The 15,879-nt window shown below is 38.9% G+C and overlaps 1 protein-coding gene across 3 annotated transcripts in view; it reads left to right on the top strand.

Annotated features, from left to right (window-relative positions):
* The window catches only part of TMEM260 (transmembrane protein 260), a 326,427-nt gene that overhangs the window by 305,503 nt on the left and 5,045 nt on the right, over positions 1–15,879 (top strand). For 2 of the 3 annotated variants that reach the window (XM_033187933.1, XM_033187934.1), the window contains 4 exons: positions 1,860–2,008; positions 9,713–9,889; positions 12,482–12,535; positions 13,991–14,081. In XM_033187933.1, the coding sequence (XP_033043824.1) occupies positions 1,860–2,008; positions 9,713–9,889; positions 12,482–12,535; positions 13,991–14,081 (471 nt within the window). Of the gene's footprint in view, positions 1–1,859; positions 2,009–9,712; positions 9,890–12,481; positions 12,536–12,701; positions 12,874–13,990; positions 14,082–15,879 lie in introns of all 3 variants that reach the window. The other variant, XR_004431595.1, reaches the window with a different exon arrangement.

Raw genomic sequence — 15,879 nt, 5'->3', positions numbered from 1 at the left:
CTGAGAACATAGCTGCCTGAGCTACCTGATCAAAATCAAGATTGCGTTAGTGAAAAAGAAGAAGGTATTCACTGTTGAGTGGGCAATCAACAGTGTCTGATACAGTTATTCTCACATAGCAAGGTTATTATGAGAATTAAATGAGGAACAATAAAGTCCGTAGCACACAGTGGGTATGTAATTAATATTAATATCCTCCAGAACTGGAACTATTGGGCAATAAAGCCTAATTCAGTAAGTATTTTTCTGAGTATTTACAGTTTAGACTTAGATTAAAATTACTTTGTCATTTGCTAGTTAAATATATAAGACAAGTAAAACGTAAGCACAATTTCTCAAATGATGATATCCAAACATAACAAAGCTTTGGTGGTATAAATGGGAGTCTCTTCTTTAAAAAGAGGGAATGGATACATATCAAAGTATAGAGTTAAGTATGTATTAAGTATAGAATTAAGTAAAATGATTTTTTCTAATATAAGTAAATTATTTAAATCAAAAGAATGTGTAAACTTGTAAGGATATGTAATTAATATAGGGCTGCTAATAAATTCAGATAATTTGAAATGCCCAAAGAGTTTTTAACTTTGAGGCCTAGATTATTACATGATTGAGCTTCTCCAGGGCAGGGGTTATATCTTATTCATTATAGATGAGCATACTTGTTTTTCTGAATGAATAAAATAATGGCTATTTTGTCTAGGTTGTCTAGTCTGGCCATCAAAGGCATTTCAACTTCAGCAAACATAATTTGAGAACTGGCCAGGCGTGGTGGCTCATGCCTGTAATCCCAGAACTTTGGGAGGCCAACGCGGGTGGATCACTTGAGGCCAGGAGTTCGACACCAGCCTGGCCAACATGGTGAAACCCCGTGTCTACCAAAAATACAAAAATTAGTTGGGCATAGTGGCACGTGCCTGTAATCTCAGCTACACGGGAGACTGAGGTAGGAGAATCGCTTGAACCCGGGAGGCAGAGCTTACAGTGAGCCGAGATCATATCACTGTACTCCAGCCTTGGTGACAGAGTAAGACTGTCTCAAAATAATAATAAATTTGAGAACTATTCTCTGCCAGCCGATGTGCTAGGTGCAGAGACACAGAGATGAAAAAATACAGTATCTTTTCTCTAGGAGCTCACAGTCTGGTGAGGAACAGGCTCTAATAGAGGTGAGTACAAAGTACTGGAGGAGCATGCCATTCTGGCTGTGGAGACAGAGGAGGGCATCAAAGGAAGTGATATTTACACTGGTTCTTAAAGTTGAATGCACGTTCTCTAGGTCAGTGGTCCCCAACCATTTTTACACCAGGGACCGGTTTCATGAAGGACAGTATTTCCACAGACTGGGGGTTGGGGGTGGGGGTGGGGGTGGGGAATGGTCTTGGGATGAAACTGTTCCACGTCAGATCGTCAGGCATTAGATTCTCATAAGGAGCGTGTAGCTTAGATCCCTCACATGTGCACTTCACAATAGGTTGACGCTCCTGTGAAAAATCTAATGCTGCCACTGATCTGACAGGAGGCAGAGCACAGCAGTAATGCTGGCCCCTGCTGTGCAGCCCAGTTTGGGGGCTCCTGCTCTAGGTATTAGAATGGGGGAAGATCCTTCTGGGGAGTCAAATGCAGCAGGTAAATTGGAAGAAGGTACTGATGTGACTGATGATAGTCATAATAAAATCCAAGGTTTACGTCACTAAAAAAGTAATCATTACCACATTCTCAGTTGTGCTTATATTTTTCAATTATATATGTATTAGGTTGGTGCAAAAGTAATTTAGGTTTTTGCCATTACTTGATAAACTTGATTCTTTTTAAGAAATATCTTAAAAGTCTGACATCATGTGTGACTTTTCTGGCAGATGATGACTTATGAGTGGTATTTACCCAAGATGGCAAAGCACTTGCCAGGTGTCAACTTTCCTGGGAACCGGTGGAATCCTGTGGAAGGAATATTACCTAGTGGAATGGTCACGTTTAATCTTTATCATTTTCTTGAAGTAAATAAACAGTAAGCATTCTTTTTATATAATAGCTTTTCTAAAATCTTAAGCTTTTCTAAAATTGTTTCTGTAGCAGCTGTGCCTCATCCAAAGACCAATTTTCTATACCTATTTCCCTGTCACTGGTGAGATTATCTTTGTAATTAAATTGAATATCTGTGCATAAATAAGGCCAGGCAGAAATAAATGTTATTGTTTTGGGTAAAGGAAAAATAAAGACAGATTAGCAAGAACAGCAAATAAGATCTTAGTACAATTCACAGAAATTGGAGATGTGCTTGCCTACTTGAAATCATTGTAGGTGGATGGCAAGCAATTATAGTTCCCCCTGATCGACACTATGGCCCCCTTTTTAAGTGTAAAGCAAATGTTTTCAGGACTAATCACTATATAAAAATAGCTTAAAGATTTTTATAAAGGATAAGACATTTTTATAAATAAGAAAAACACGTACAGTTTATGCTAGCTGAGATAAGATATGAGAATTGTGAATTCTATACTTGAGAACATAAAATTATTTGTAGTTAGGTCAAGAATAAATAATTCCCCCAGTGGCATAGTGTTGAACATTTCTTCCATGAAGCGCTTAAGATTGTTCAGAGCTTGAAGAAGAAACACTTATTTCATGATTTCTTTTTTCTTATAAAGAAGACTTCAGAATGTCTTTGTAAATCCCAAAATTAAATTATCCCTTGCTAAGAACATAATAATGTGGTATTTTGGGTGTTTAGAGCCTGAAGTTTATGTGGCTCATGGAGTAAACGAAAGTAATGGGTATAAATGTGCTGTGAGAGTAAACATTTAATTATTCTATTCTAGATAAAATATTAGGAACCATTAACATCCCCAAATTGGCATTTTTGTGAATTTTCAAGAATTCAATCCCACAAGCATTTACTGAATGTCTACTGCGTTACAACTTGTATTAGGCTCCGGCAGTAGAAAGATGAATGAGATTCAGTTACAAATCCAAGTAGAACACAATCTAGTTGTGTACATACATAGATGTGAATACGACTAGCCATAATTTGGTGGGATAAGTTCTGTACTATCAACACCTTGTCAGACATAGTAAATGTCAGACATAGTAAATGCTCAATAGGTGTTTACTGAACAGATAGATGATTTAACTGACAACATATGCCAAGTATTCTGGCAGCATGGATAAGGAAGCCATTAATTCTGTTTGGGGTCATTCATTCAGCATTTTTTAAATAGAAACTGCATGTCCAAAATGTTCCAAGAACAATATGATGGAAATGTCGTATGTTCTTTGAGGAAACTCTAAACAACACAGAAAAGTGTAAAGATGATCAGTATCATCTGTCTCCCAAGGACAGATGCTGTTAGTATTTTGATAAATATTGTTGGATTCCACTCATCTTTAACATGAATTACTTATTTTTAAAATACACATACTCATACATACTGTATTATGTATGGCTGAGATATCATTATCTGTCCAATTTTTTTTAACCTACCATTATATCATAAGCATTTCCCCATGTATATTATTGTCATTTTTGGCTAATATTCTCATAAGATGCATAATAATGTAACAAATATTCTATTTTTTGGGATATTCTGTTTCTAGACTTTTGCTATTATAATATACAATGATGATGAACATTCTGCCCCATAAAGTTTATTGTTAATATTTTTGACTAACAAAGATTGCTGCATAAATATTACTTATTAATATCAGTTCTTTAAATAGTTTTTAATTGTAAAAGTTGCATGTGTTTGTTACAGAATGAGAATTTTTTTTAAACTAGAAGAAAACATTGTCCTATTCACTCAGAAACAACACACATATAAAAAATGCGTATTTTTACAAAGGTGAAAGCATAAGTGTCCTTTTTTTTATACTTTCTATCATAAAACAATTTCCTTATGTTTTTACAAACTATTTGTAAATACATGTACTGTAATTTAAAAATAATAAGTGAATAAAATTATTAGGAGATATTTAACATGGTATCTAATTTTAACTATAATAAATTTCTACCTACAACAACTGCTTTGTATATGTAGGTTTTTTTGTGGAGGGGCAGAATTTTAAATTATTAGCATCGATTATCAGAAGTAAAATTACTAAGTCAAAGGACATACATTATGTAAAGGCACGTGATAGAAATTTTTTTTCCCCTCAAAGGGATGGACCATCATCATATGAAAGTTATCTAAATGCGTACCTCTGAAAGGAATCTAGCTAATGTTTAGTGAGCACCTACTGTTTTATTTTTAACATGCAGTAATATTTACTTTTCTTTTTAGGGGGTGTGGTATACAGTTCTATGAATTTTAACACATGAATACATTTGTGTAACCACCACAGCAGTCAGGACACAGAGCAGTCCATGATTCCATGAACTTTCTTGTGCTGCTCCCGTATAGTCATACTGTCCCCTCAGACCTAACCCTGGCAACCACTGATCTGTTCTTCATTATTATAGCTTTGCCTTTTCCTGAATGTCATATAAATAGAATCAAAGTATGTATGTAACCTGTTGATATTGGTATATTTCACTTAGTGTAATGCCTTTGAGAACCATCCTAGTTGCTGTGTGTATCGATAGTTCATTCTTTTTGTTTTGAAGTAATATTTCATTGTATGGATGTACTGTGGTTTGTTTATCCATTTACTCATTGAAGGACAGTTGGGTTGTTTCCAGTTTGGGGCATTTATACATAGAGCTGCTATAAATGTTCATCTATAGGTTTGTGTGAGTATGTTTTTCTGCATGGGGTTGGGATTGAGTTGTTTGTTTTCTTACTGTTGAGTTTTGAAAGTTCTGTATATATTCTAGGTACACAACCTCTGTCAAATATGCAGTTTGTAAATATTGTCTCGCAGTTAGTTGCTTGTATTTTACAAGTGTCTTTTGCAGAACAAAACTTTTTTATTTCTTTGAAATTCAAATCCAGTTTTTTTCTTCTATGAATTATATTTTTGGTATCATATCTAAGAACTCTTTGCCTAATGCCAGGTCACAAAGATTTTCTCATGTTTTCTTCTATGAGTTCTGTAGTTTTGTTTTTGTGTTTGGGTATCAAATTTTCCTCATACTCTTTGCTACAAAGATTATCCTGTCTTCAGTGCATTATATTTGCACTTTTCTCTGTCTATACCAAAGAAAAAAAATCTTCTGGGGTTTTTTATTGGTTTTAACTTAATTCATGTTTTTGTGGTTTATCTTTTTCATCCTTTTGTTTCTAACCAACCTATATCATATTTAAAATGGGTGTTTTATAGACAGTATATATTTGAGTCTTGTTTTACTATCTCAGATATCTCTATCTTTAATTGCTGTGTTTAGACCATTTGCATTTAATATAAATATTGATATGCTTACATGTATGTCTACTATTTTATTGTATTTTTTTAGATTAATTGACTTTTTGTATTTCTTTTTTTCTTTTGAGATGGAGTCTCACTCTGTCACCCAGGCAGGAGTACAGTGGCACAATCTTGGCTCACTGCAACCTCCGCCTCCCAGGTTCTAGCGATTCTCCTGCCTCAGCCTCTTAACTAGCTGGGATTACAGGCGTGTGCCACCATGCCCAGCTAATTTTTGTATTTTTAGTAGAGATGGGGGTTTCACCATTTTGGCCAGGCTGGTCTCAAACTCCTGACCTCGAGCGATCCACCTGCCTTGGCCTCCCAAGGCCTCCCAAGGCAGGATTGCGCTAGGATTACAGGCGCAAGCCACTGCGCCTGGCTGACTTTTTGTATTTCTTTTAAAAATGTTTATTGAGATTTTTTACTATATCGCTTGGTAAAGTTTTTGTTGTTTAGTTTTTTTTGAAGTTGGTTGCTGTTGAGATTACAGCATCCACACTTAACTTTTCATGGTCTACATAGGAGTAATAATTTACCACTTCAAGCAGAATGTGGAAACCTTACTGCCATATAAGTCTTTTACTTTTTGTGTTATATGTTATGTCAGATAGGGTCATTTTTATTTCAGTAGTCATACAGATATTAAAGAACTTAAGAGAAAAAAATAGTCTACAATATTTATTCAGATACTTACCAGATCTGTTGTTGTTTCTTCAATCCTGATATTCCACATTTTCCTCTTGTGTGATTTCCCTTCATTCTGAGGATATTCCTTAAGCATTTCTTTTAAACCAAGACTATTAACAGTGAATTCTCTTAGTTTTCCTTTATCTGAAAATGTCTTTATTTCACCTTCTTTTTTGAAGGATATTTGTGGAAATAGAATTCTGGGTTGATAATACTATTTTCTTCAGCATTTTAAAAATAATACTTTAGGCTGGGCACAATGGCTCATGCCTGTAATTCCAGCACTTTGGGAGGCTGAGGCAGGAGGATTGCTTGAGCCCAGGAGTTCAAGACCAACCTTTACCACGTAGGGAAACCCTGTTGCTACAAAAAAAAAAAAATTAGCTGGACGTGGTGGTGCACACCTGTGATCCCAACTACTTGGGCAGCTGAGGTGGGAAGATTGTTTGAATCCAGGAGTTTGAGGCTGCAGTGAGCTATGATTGTGCCACTGCACTCCAGCCTAGACAACAGAGCAAAACCCTATCTCAAAAAAAAAAAAAAAAAAAGTAAGTTACATTTTTTTGGCCTGTGTAGTAGCTTCTAAGTAGAAATCCATGGTAATTCAAATAATTGTTCCCCTAGGTGAAATGTATTGTTTTTCTCTGGCCATTTTCAAGACTTTTTATTTGTCTTTAGTTTTCAGTAGTTTGATTATAATATATTTTAGCATGGATTTCTTTGAGTTAACTTGTTTGGAGTTCACCAAGTTTCTTCAGCCTGTTAAGATTGTATCTTTCAAAACATCTGGGAACTTTCCATACATTATGTCTTTAAGTAATTTTTCCTATTTCACAGTCTTTCTTTTCTCCTCCTGAGACTCCGATGAAATGAATTTAGACCTTTTGGTATTGTCCCGCAGATGCCTGAACTCGGTACTTTTTTTCAATGTTTTTCTCTTTTTGTTTAAATTGTATCTTTCTCTCTCTCTCTCTTCAAATTCCCTGACATACTGTCTCACCAAGCTTATATTAAGCCATTTGGTTCCTTTTTATATATTTTACTTTTTTATTGAGCTTCTCCATCTTTCCTTTTGTTTCTAGAGCATTTGCCCTTCTTTGCATGGTTATAATCATTGTTTTAAAGTCTTTGACAATTCTAGCATTTGTGTCATCTTAGAATTTACATCTATTGATTGTCTTTTCCTTTATCCGTTGAGATTTTTCTGGTTCTTCATATGCTGAGTAATTTTGGATTGTATCCTGGACATTTTGAATATTTGGGTCTTATATAAATCCCAAGGAGAATGATGACTTTTTGGTTTGTTTGTTTAGCAAGCCCGTGGCCAGGTTAATCTCAGCTTTCAAATTCTGGCCTGCCTTCTGTGAACTGTGGTTCCAATACCAGTTCTGTTTCCAAAGCATTTGCAGTGCTATTTGGATCAATCCCATGTGTCTGCTACTGTTACTGGTGGCGAGTGTCTGAGTTACTGGCAGCAAACCCATACAGGTCTGCAGCAACTTCACTTCTTGCCTCCTCAGAAGAAATAATTCAACTGAGGGGCATAAGACAGAAGGAGAGATCAGGGCAAGTTTTAGAGCAGGAGTAAAAGTTTATTAAAAGCTCTAAAGCAGAAGTGAAAGGAAGGAAACTACACTTGGAAGAAGGCCAAGCAGGCGACTTGGAAGACAAGTTGCCCCATCTGACCTTTGACTCAGGGTTTTATATGTTGGCATATTTCTAAGGTCTTGCGTCCCTTCTCCCCTGATTCTTCCCTGGGGTTGGACTGCCTGGATGTGCAGTAGCCTGTTAGCACTTGGGAGGTGAGAATGTGCACTGTGGGCCAGGCACAGTGACTCATGCCCATAATCCCAGCACTTTGGGAAGCTGAGGCCAGTGGATCACCTGAGGTCAGGAGTTCAAGACCAGCTTGGCCAAAATGGAAAAACCCTGGCTTTACTAAAAATACAAAAATTAGCCAGGCATGGTGGTGCATGCCTGTAATCCCAGCTGCTCCGGAGGCTGAGGCAGGATGATTGCTTGAGCCTGGTAGGTGGAAGTTGCAGTGAGCCAAGATCGTGCCACTGCACTCCATCCTGGGCTACAAAACAAGACTCTGTCTCAAGAAAAAAAAAAAAAAAAAAGAGAGAGACTGTCAGTGTGTTTACTGGAGTTGTATGCATGCTCACTTGCGTTCTTCCCTCACTGGTAGAATGGCCTTAGAAGATCATATACCCGTTAAACTCTGCTGTTTTGCCTTTTAGTGCACATGCTTGAGCCCACTTGTTCAACTCCTGAGATCTTTTCAGGAAGCTGCTGATCACCAGTTTCAGGTGTTTCTATCTATTGGGAAACTTCCTTTTCCTGGTGCTGGCTGTGACCAGGTACTATTTTAGAGAAGCAGTGTGACAAGTGTCTGACCATCACCTGATGGTTTTCTGAAGTTCCTGGTGGGGTTGGGGTGGGACGGAGGGGAGTCCTCTCCTGCCCTGCTCATCCTGACTAGCTACCTATGGTAACACTACCGGGTACCCAGTCTGGAACCTGGGTGGTGGTCTGCCCTGTGGTTAATTTTACAAACTCTTTAGGGTCAGACCTCCATGCTCAGCTCAGAGATAAGCAAGGAGCTTATATACAACTTTATGGGATTACTCTCTTCATCTCTCTCCTTTCTGTGGTCACCCCATTACTTTCCAACTTGCTGGGGCCTTCCTTATTGGTTCTCTGGCCAGAAAGCTGGGGCTTTAATTTCTTTCTTCTGCTATGCCCTTCCTGTGACTGTGTCTGCATCTGGAGCCAGGCTGAAGGACAGAGAGAGACAAAAAGCAATGGAGATTTGCCCCACACTCTTGGAACCACAATGCCTCTGCTTAGAGAGAAGTTTTGGGTGCCTGCCAACCCACTGCTACTATCACTATGCTGCTGCCTCCACTCATGCCACAGTGTTGCCTGGCACCTGGGAAAGGAGAGAAGGAAAAAGCCCTGGGGGATTTCCTCCACTGTCTCCAAACCTTAGTCCCCTTTTCTACTTCTTGGGCTACAAAAAAATGTGGGGACTTTTCTTAGAGCTTTTTTTGTCCTTATTTGAAACATACTTCTGAGTTTTGAGCTTCCTTTTTCCCCCCATGGTGGGAAAAACATGGTAAACTTATCACTAATGTGATGGAACGTCTAATTCTGGTCATTTTTCTCAATCTTTCTACCATTTACTTTTCAGAGTCCTCAGATAGCTGCTCCACGTATTCTGTGTCCAGGAATTAAGTTGTGTACAGTGGGAGAGACAAGGTAGACTGTAGTTATTCCTTCTCCAGAACTAGAACTTTATTATTTTTTTAAATAAATAGAGATGGGGATCTCACTGTGTTGCCCAGGCTGGTCTCAAACCCCTGGCCTCAAGCGATCCTCCCACCTCCGCCCCAAAGTGTTGGGATTACAAGTGTGAACCACCACATCCAGCCTCTATTATGTTTTGACACTTAATTATATCAGATACCTCATTATCTTAAACAGCTCTGAAAGATAGTTGTTGTACCTGTTTCACAAATGAGAAGACTAGACCCAGATAGTTCAGTAATTTTTCCAAAATCATATAGGTAATAAATATTGGGAAAAAAATCTAAAAATGATCTTTCATGAATTATATTTACTTAACATTTAGAACTTTAAATTTTAAGTACATCATGTATTTTTCTATTTCCAACAGAAAAGAAACATTTGTTTGCATAGGAATTCATGAAGGCGACCCAACCTGGAAAAAGAACTATTCACTTTGGCCATGGGGGTCTTGTGACAAATTAGTTCCTTTGGAGATTGTATTCAACCCTGAGGAATGGATTAAACTTACAAAAAATATCTATAACTGGACTGAAGAATATGGAAGGTATGAACAGCAGTTGCATTTTGATGCATATAAACATAACAGTTTTGAGTACCCAAAAAAGCCACTGCATTTTGAGATGCCTTTTAATTTTTTTGTTTTACTTTTTATTAATTGTTAATATTGTTACTTGCTACCCACAAAATACCATAAAACAACAGAAAGAGAACATGTCTTTCTCGTTCTCCTATTTACAAAACAATGGGGAGAGCGGAGGGAAGAGAGTGCTGGTTGTGTGGATACCGTGATGGGGGATAGATGATGGCACCTTCTACTTCCAAGTCTTTGAATACTGCATCATCCACCATCCTATAGCTCATTACCCTAAAAGCGGAAGAGGTTCATTAACTGCCGTTGAACTTTAAAAGGCATTCTGTTGCTTATGATAGTTTCCATTTGCACAAACTTGTCACTTTTTTTTTCTTTAAGAATGGCAGATAACTTCTCTGTGAGGGAAGACTCAGCTTTGAGTAACTTTGTTTTCAGAGTTTCTTGGCATCAATCTGGTTATGTTTTAGAGGCATTACTAGCCTTCCTTTAAGCATTTCTTTTTTTTTTTTTTTTTTTTTTTGAGACGGAGTCTCGCTCTGCCGCCCAGGCTGGAGTGCAGTGGCCGGATCTCAGCTCACTGCAAGCTCCGCCTCCCGGGTTTACACCATTCTCTTGCCTCAGCCTCCCGAGTAGCTGGGACTACAGGCGTCTACCACCTCGCCCAGCTAGTTTTTTGTATTTTTTAGTAGAGACGGGGTTTCACCGTGTTAGCCAGGATGGTCTCGGCCTCCCAAAGTGCTGGGATTACAGGCTTGAGCCACCGCGCCCGGCCCCTTTAAGCATTTCTACATAGAGTTTACTGTTTCCTATACAGAAAATGAGTCACTCTCTAGGCTCTTCTACCTATGGAGTAGTGATTCTTTTACTTGCTTTCACACATACACACAGAGTCACTATCTAAAGAAATGTGCCTCCAATACCTACTTTTGAAATTATGAATTATTTAAAGATTATATAACCTATTGCTTATAATTTAAGAGCAACAGACAAGATTATATTTTAAAATACTGTAAAGGTTTTTTGAAAAGTCAGTATGCACAAATACAGACCACATTGTTGTATAACAGCCAGAGGTGGATGATCAAAGCACTCTACGGCCATCATAAGAAAAAGAACAGCTGAACAACTAATACCTGTACGTAACATTGTTCACTATCCCCATTCTATCAAATATATACATAGTAAGAAAATTTTAATTAAGAGAAAGAAAAATCAAATGGCTTGGCCATTGTTCTTTGAGCAGCATCAAAGCTCCAGCAGTGATTTTCCAAGGCAGGAGTCCCTTCTCTTCAGGCTGATCCCCTTGTCTCACAACTCTTTGGCTCTTAACCTCTGTCCATAGAGTGACCTACACTTCACCTCTGCCCTGTTGCCATCTAACATATAGTTCTTATGAACGGCTGGCTCTCCGGATACTTCCAATGTCTTCCCATTGATCTTCTGTTTGCTCTCTTGAGGCATGGGAGCTCATTGTGCAGATTAAGAAGATAGAACTAGAAATACCATTTGACCCAGCCATCCCATTACTGGGTATATACCCAAAGGATTCTAAATCATGCTGCTATAAAGACATGCACACGTATATTTATTGCAGCACTATTCACAATAGCAGAGACTTGGAACCAACCCAAATGTCCATCAGTGATAGACTGGATTAAGAAAATGTGGGACATATACACCATGGAATACTATGCAGCCATAAAAAAGGATAAGTTCATGTCCTTTGTAGGGACATGGATGAAGCTGGAAACCATCATTCTTAGCAAGCTATCACAAGGACAGAAAACCAAACACCACGTTTTCACCCATAGATGGGAATTGAACAATGAGAACACTTGGACACAGGAAGGGGAACATCACACACTGGGGCCTGTGGTGGGGTGAGGGGAGAGGGGAGGGATACCATTAGGAGATACACCTAATGTAAATGACGAGTTAATGGGTACAGCACACAACATGGCACATGTATACATATGTAGCAAACCTGTACGTTGTGCACATGTACCCTAGAACTTAAAGTATAATTTTTAAAAATTTTTAAAAAGATATTTACCAAAATGCAGACTTCCTTATAATTCAACTTTTTTAGGAGAACACGTTTATTAATTTGATCACTATCAGTATTTCAAGATTCATCTTATTTTATTGGCCTTGTCAGATGATAAAACAGTCATGATGTATCCTTTGCAAAGATGTGGATGATGGCTGGGCATAGTGGCTCACACCTGTAATCCCAGTACTTTGGGAGGCCAAAGCAGGTGATCACCTGAGGTCAGGAGTTCGAAACCAGTCTAGCCAACATGGTGAAACTCCATTTCTACTAAAAATACAAAAATTAGCTGGATGTGGTGGTGGGTGCCTGTAATCTCAGCTACTTGGGAGGCCAGGGCAGGAGAATCACTCGAACCCAGGAGGCGGAGGTTGCAGTGAGCCGAGATCGTGCCATTGCATTCCAGCCTGGGCAACAAGAGCAAAATTCTTTCTCAAAAAAAAAAAAAAAAGGGGGGGGAATGACAGAAAAATATTGTTTTCTTGTAACTACAGGTTTGATCCATCTTCTTGGGAATCTGTGGCCAATGAAGAAATGTGGCAAGCAAGGTGACTTATCTACATTTTTGTGTGTGCAGTTTATTTTTAATATGACAGGGAAGTAGCCTATGGCAGTTTTAATTTCAAGAGTAGGGGTGAGTAGTGATAATGAAAATAACATTTATGAACAATTATGTTTTTGAGGCACCGTACTAATCATACGTGAATATTTCAGTTCATCCACACAATAACTTCTGAGGTTATGATCCCCATTTTATAAAAGAACAAACTGGATGTGGAAAGGCTGCTTGTCCAAGGGCACACTGCTGCTATTGATGGAGTCCAAAGTTCACATCTGTCTGCCTCTGGAACACTCATCTCTCCTATGCTTTCTTGCCTTAATTAAAGTGAGTGTAATTGATTGAGTAGAAATTAATCATTACAACCTTGCCTCCATTTGTAATGTGCCTGTTAATTAGTTAAGCACTTATTTAATACTTACTGGAGGCCAGATACCGTGCTAGGCATTGAAGCTACACATATGAATACGACACAGTTCCTACCCTCATGAAGTGCATAGTCTAATGAGCAGACAGACATGTTAAAGGAGATTGGAATATTATTCTGATGCAGCCTATACTTTCCTGTAGTTCAGAGAAGAGAGATGTCATCCTGTCCTGTATGGAACATTTCATAGGGATGCAACTTCTTTTGGTTCCTGTCATTTTTTTTTTTAAATCATAATAACACTAACAAACTTTGGCCTAAGTATTAATGTAAAAGTCCTAAGTAATGCAGACGGAGTATCTTGTACATAGGGAGTGCTTCCTTCAGCAAAAATGTATTGATGTCCAGTCTGAGCCAGGGACTGTACGCTGAGAACAGTTATGATACAAAGAGCTTACATAAGTTTGAAGGGGTTTTTAAATAGTGGTCAAGAAATACAGCTGCAAAATAATGATTGTAAATATAGATCAAGGATATACCGTATATTTGCACAATTCACTGTGATTGAATGTGGGAAAGCTGGGAAGAAATCACATAAAAGAAGAAAGCAGGTAATTATTTACACAGGTATTGATTTAATTGGTGTTCTGAATACAACCTGGATGAGTTCATGAGGTCTAAGGGTCTAGTCACCTTGGAAGAACTGGGCACACATGGTATGAGCTTCGTGAATGGGTACCTTAAGGGATGTGTTGGCAAACTCAGCAGGTTTCCCTTTTCCTGGCTTCTCTTGCATAACAATAATGTACATTTGGAAGATGAACAGTGTATAATAGTGATGATGAGTGTAGGCTTTTTTTCTAAAAGATTTGGTCATTAGTGTTAATGCAGCATCTTGGTGGGTGGGTGGAGGGATTGTTGTTGGTTCAGAGCAAATGTCCATGAATATGAGAGAATTGAAAATAAGACAATAAAGAATTTTGTACATCCCTTATCAGTGGAGAAGCCTGGAAGATTTAGCCCTGAATGTGCAATTGACTGTATGATTTTAATGAAGGTTCCTATCCTCACCCCCAGGATGAAAACACCATTCTTCATCTTTAACCTGGCAGAAACTGCTCACATGCCTTCAAAAGTGAAAGCTCAACTCTACGCTCATGCATATGACGTATGTTATACTTTTATATATAGATATAGATATATTTGGTGGGAAGGTGATGGTGATTATTTGGGATGGATAGAGGGTATATCACATTAGAATTTTTATTCTTTTATTTCCCTCTTAATTTGGGCATTATAAAGCAGCAATATGAACAAATCCTCAATTGTATCACAATATCCAAAGTAAATGGCTGTGGTAGGCAGAATAATACCTCCCACCCAAAAAAAGTCTATGTCCTAATCTCCACAACCTATGAATATGTTACCTATGTAACAAAGCAGGGGTGGGGGGGCTTAAGTTAGGGGTCTTGAGACAGGGGTTATTCCAGATTATCCAGGTGGGCCCAACATAATCATAAAAGTCCTCATGAAAGGGAAGCAGGCAGGTCAGAGTCAGAGAAGTAGACCTGATGCAGATGCAGAGGGCAGAGAAAGAGACTTGAGGATTCTACATGCTGACTTTGCAGATGGAGGAACGGGCCAGGAGTAAAAGAGTGCAGGCCACCTCTGGAGGAAGTAGGAAAGGGTAAGGAAACAGATTCTCCTCTAGAGCCTCCTGAAGGAGTGCAGTCATGCTGGTTTTATGACTTCTCACCTCCAGAAGTGCGAGGTGATAATTATATGTTGTTTTAAGCCACTATGTTTGTGGTAATTTCTTACAGTGGCAATAGGAAACTAATATAACAGCTTAATATAAAACAAGTTCTAGCTGGTTACTCTCTCTGCAAAAGTCATGACCCTGGCTACACTTGAAATGATAGGGCCGTGGCTTGTTGAGATTTCATGAGAAGAGAAAGAGTCGTGAAGGGTGGCTCTGTCTTCTAACTGTGGCCCCAGGAAGCCAAATGAACCTTCGGGAGTCACAGCCACACTGAAGATCTTGCACACGTCGGTCCTCTCTGATGGGAAGTGGGAGCAGATACAGGAGGCTTGCTGTGGCACTATTGTAACCAAGTCTCTGCTTTGCTGTGACTTATGGCACTGGGCACTTCGGACACTTGCAGAGTCTGCTCTATAGGAAACTAATATCCTGACAAGGGCCAATAAAAACAGAGGGTAGGACCTGTATATATGAGCAGCTGAGATATTTCTGCCATCTCTAGACTGCTGTGGTTCTACTCAGCCAGGACAAGTGTTTGGTGCTAAGACAAAATAGCATGGTGTCCAATCAGTATGACCACTTTTACTCCTCAATTGTGATCTCTGGTTCCTTGTTTATTCACTTATATTCACTCACAAGGCATTTCTTGAGCACCCACTCCATAGCAAATAGTGTGCTGCAGACAGTTAAGTCTTATCCCTGCTATCAAAAAGGTGGCAGGCTAGAGAGAGACAGAAGATCAAGTCCTCAAGTCACAGTTCAGACTTGAGAGTGCTGTGAGAGGCACGCAGAGGTGCTACAGAAACCCAGAGCACTGGACCGGAGCAAGCTGGGGAGTAGGCTGGTGAGGGAGGGAGGAAGGAAGGGAAAGCTTCCAGAGGGGATGTCATTGGAGTGTCATCTTGAAAGATCAGAAGGAGCTAACCACACAGATGGTAGGGCAAGAAGGCGAGAGAGGGAGGGGAGAGCAGTCCATAAGGAGCGAGCCATGGGGGCAAAGGCAGAACCCTCTGAGGCACCCCACTTGAGGACAGCAAGATACCTGATTATAGAAGGCAGCATGCTGGAGTTCTGTCTGGCAGTAGGGAGGCCTAGCTTCTAGGCCCACTCTGCCATTAGTTGTCAACTTTGAGTCAATGAACCTTTCTAGGCCTTTATTTTTTCTAAAAAAGAAAAAAGAAAATGGGCTTTAAACTTGAAAAGA

The sequence above is a fragment of the Trachypithecus francoisi genome, unplaced genomic scaffold (genome assembly GCF_009764315.1).
Source record: "Trachypithecus francoisi isolate TF-2019V2 unplaced genomic scaffold, Tfra_2.0 Lachesis_group3, whole genome shotgun sequence".
Lineage (NCBI taxonomy): Eukaryota > Metazoa > Chordata > Mammalia > Primates > Cercopithecidae > Trachypithecus > Trachypithecus francoisi.
Note: the sequence above shows the minus strand (reverse complement) of the source record. Positions and strands in the feature narration are given on the sequence as shown.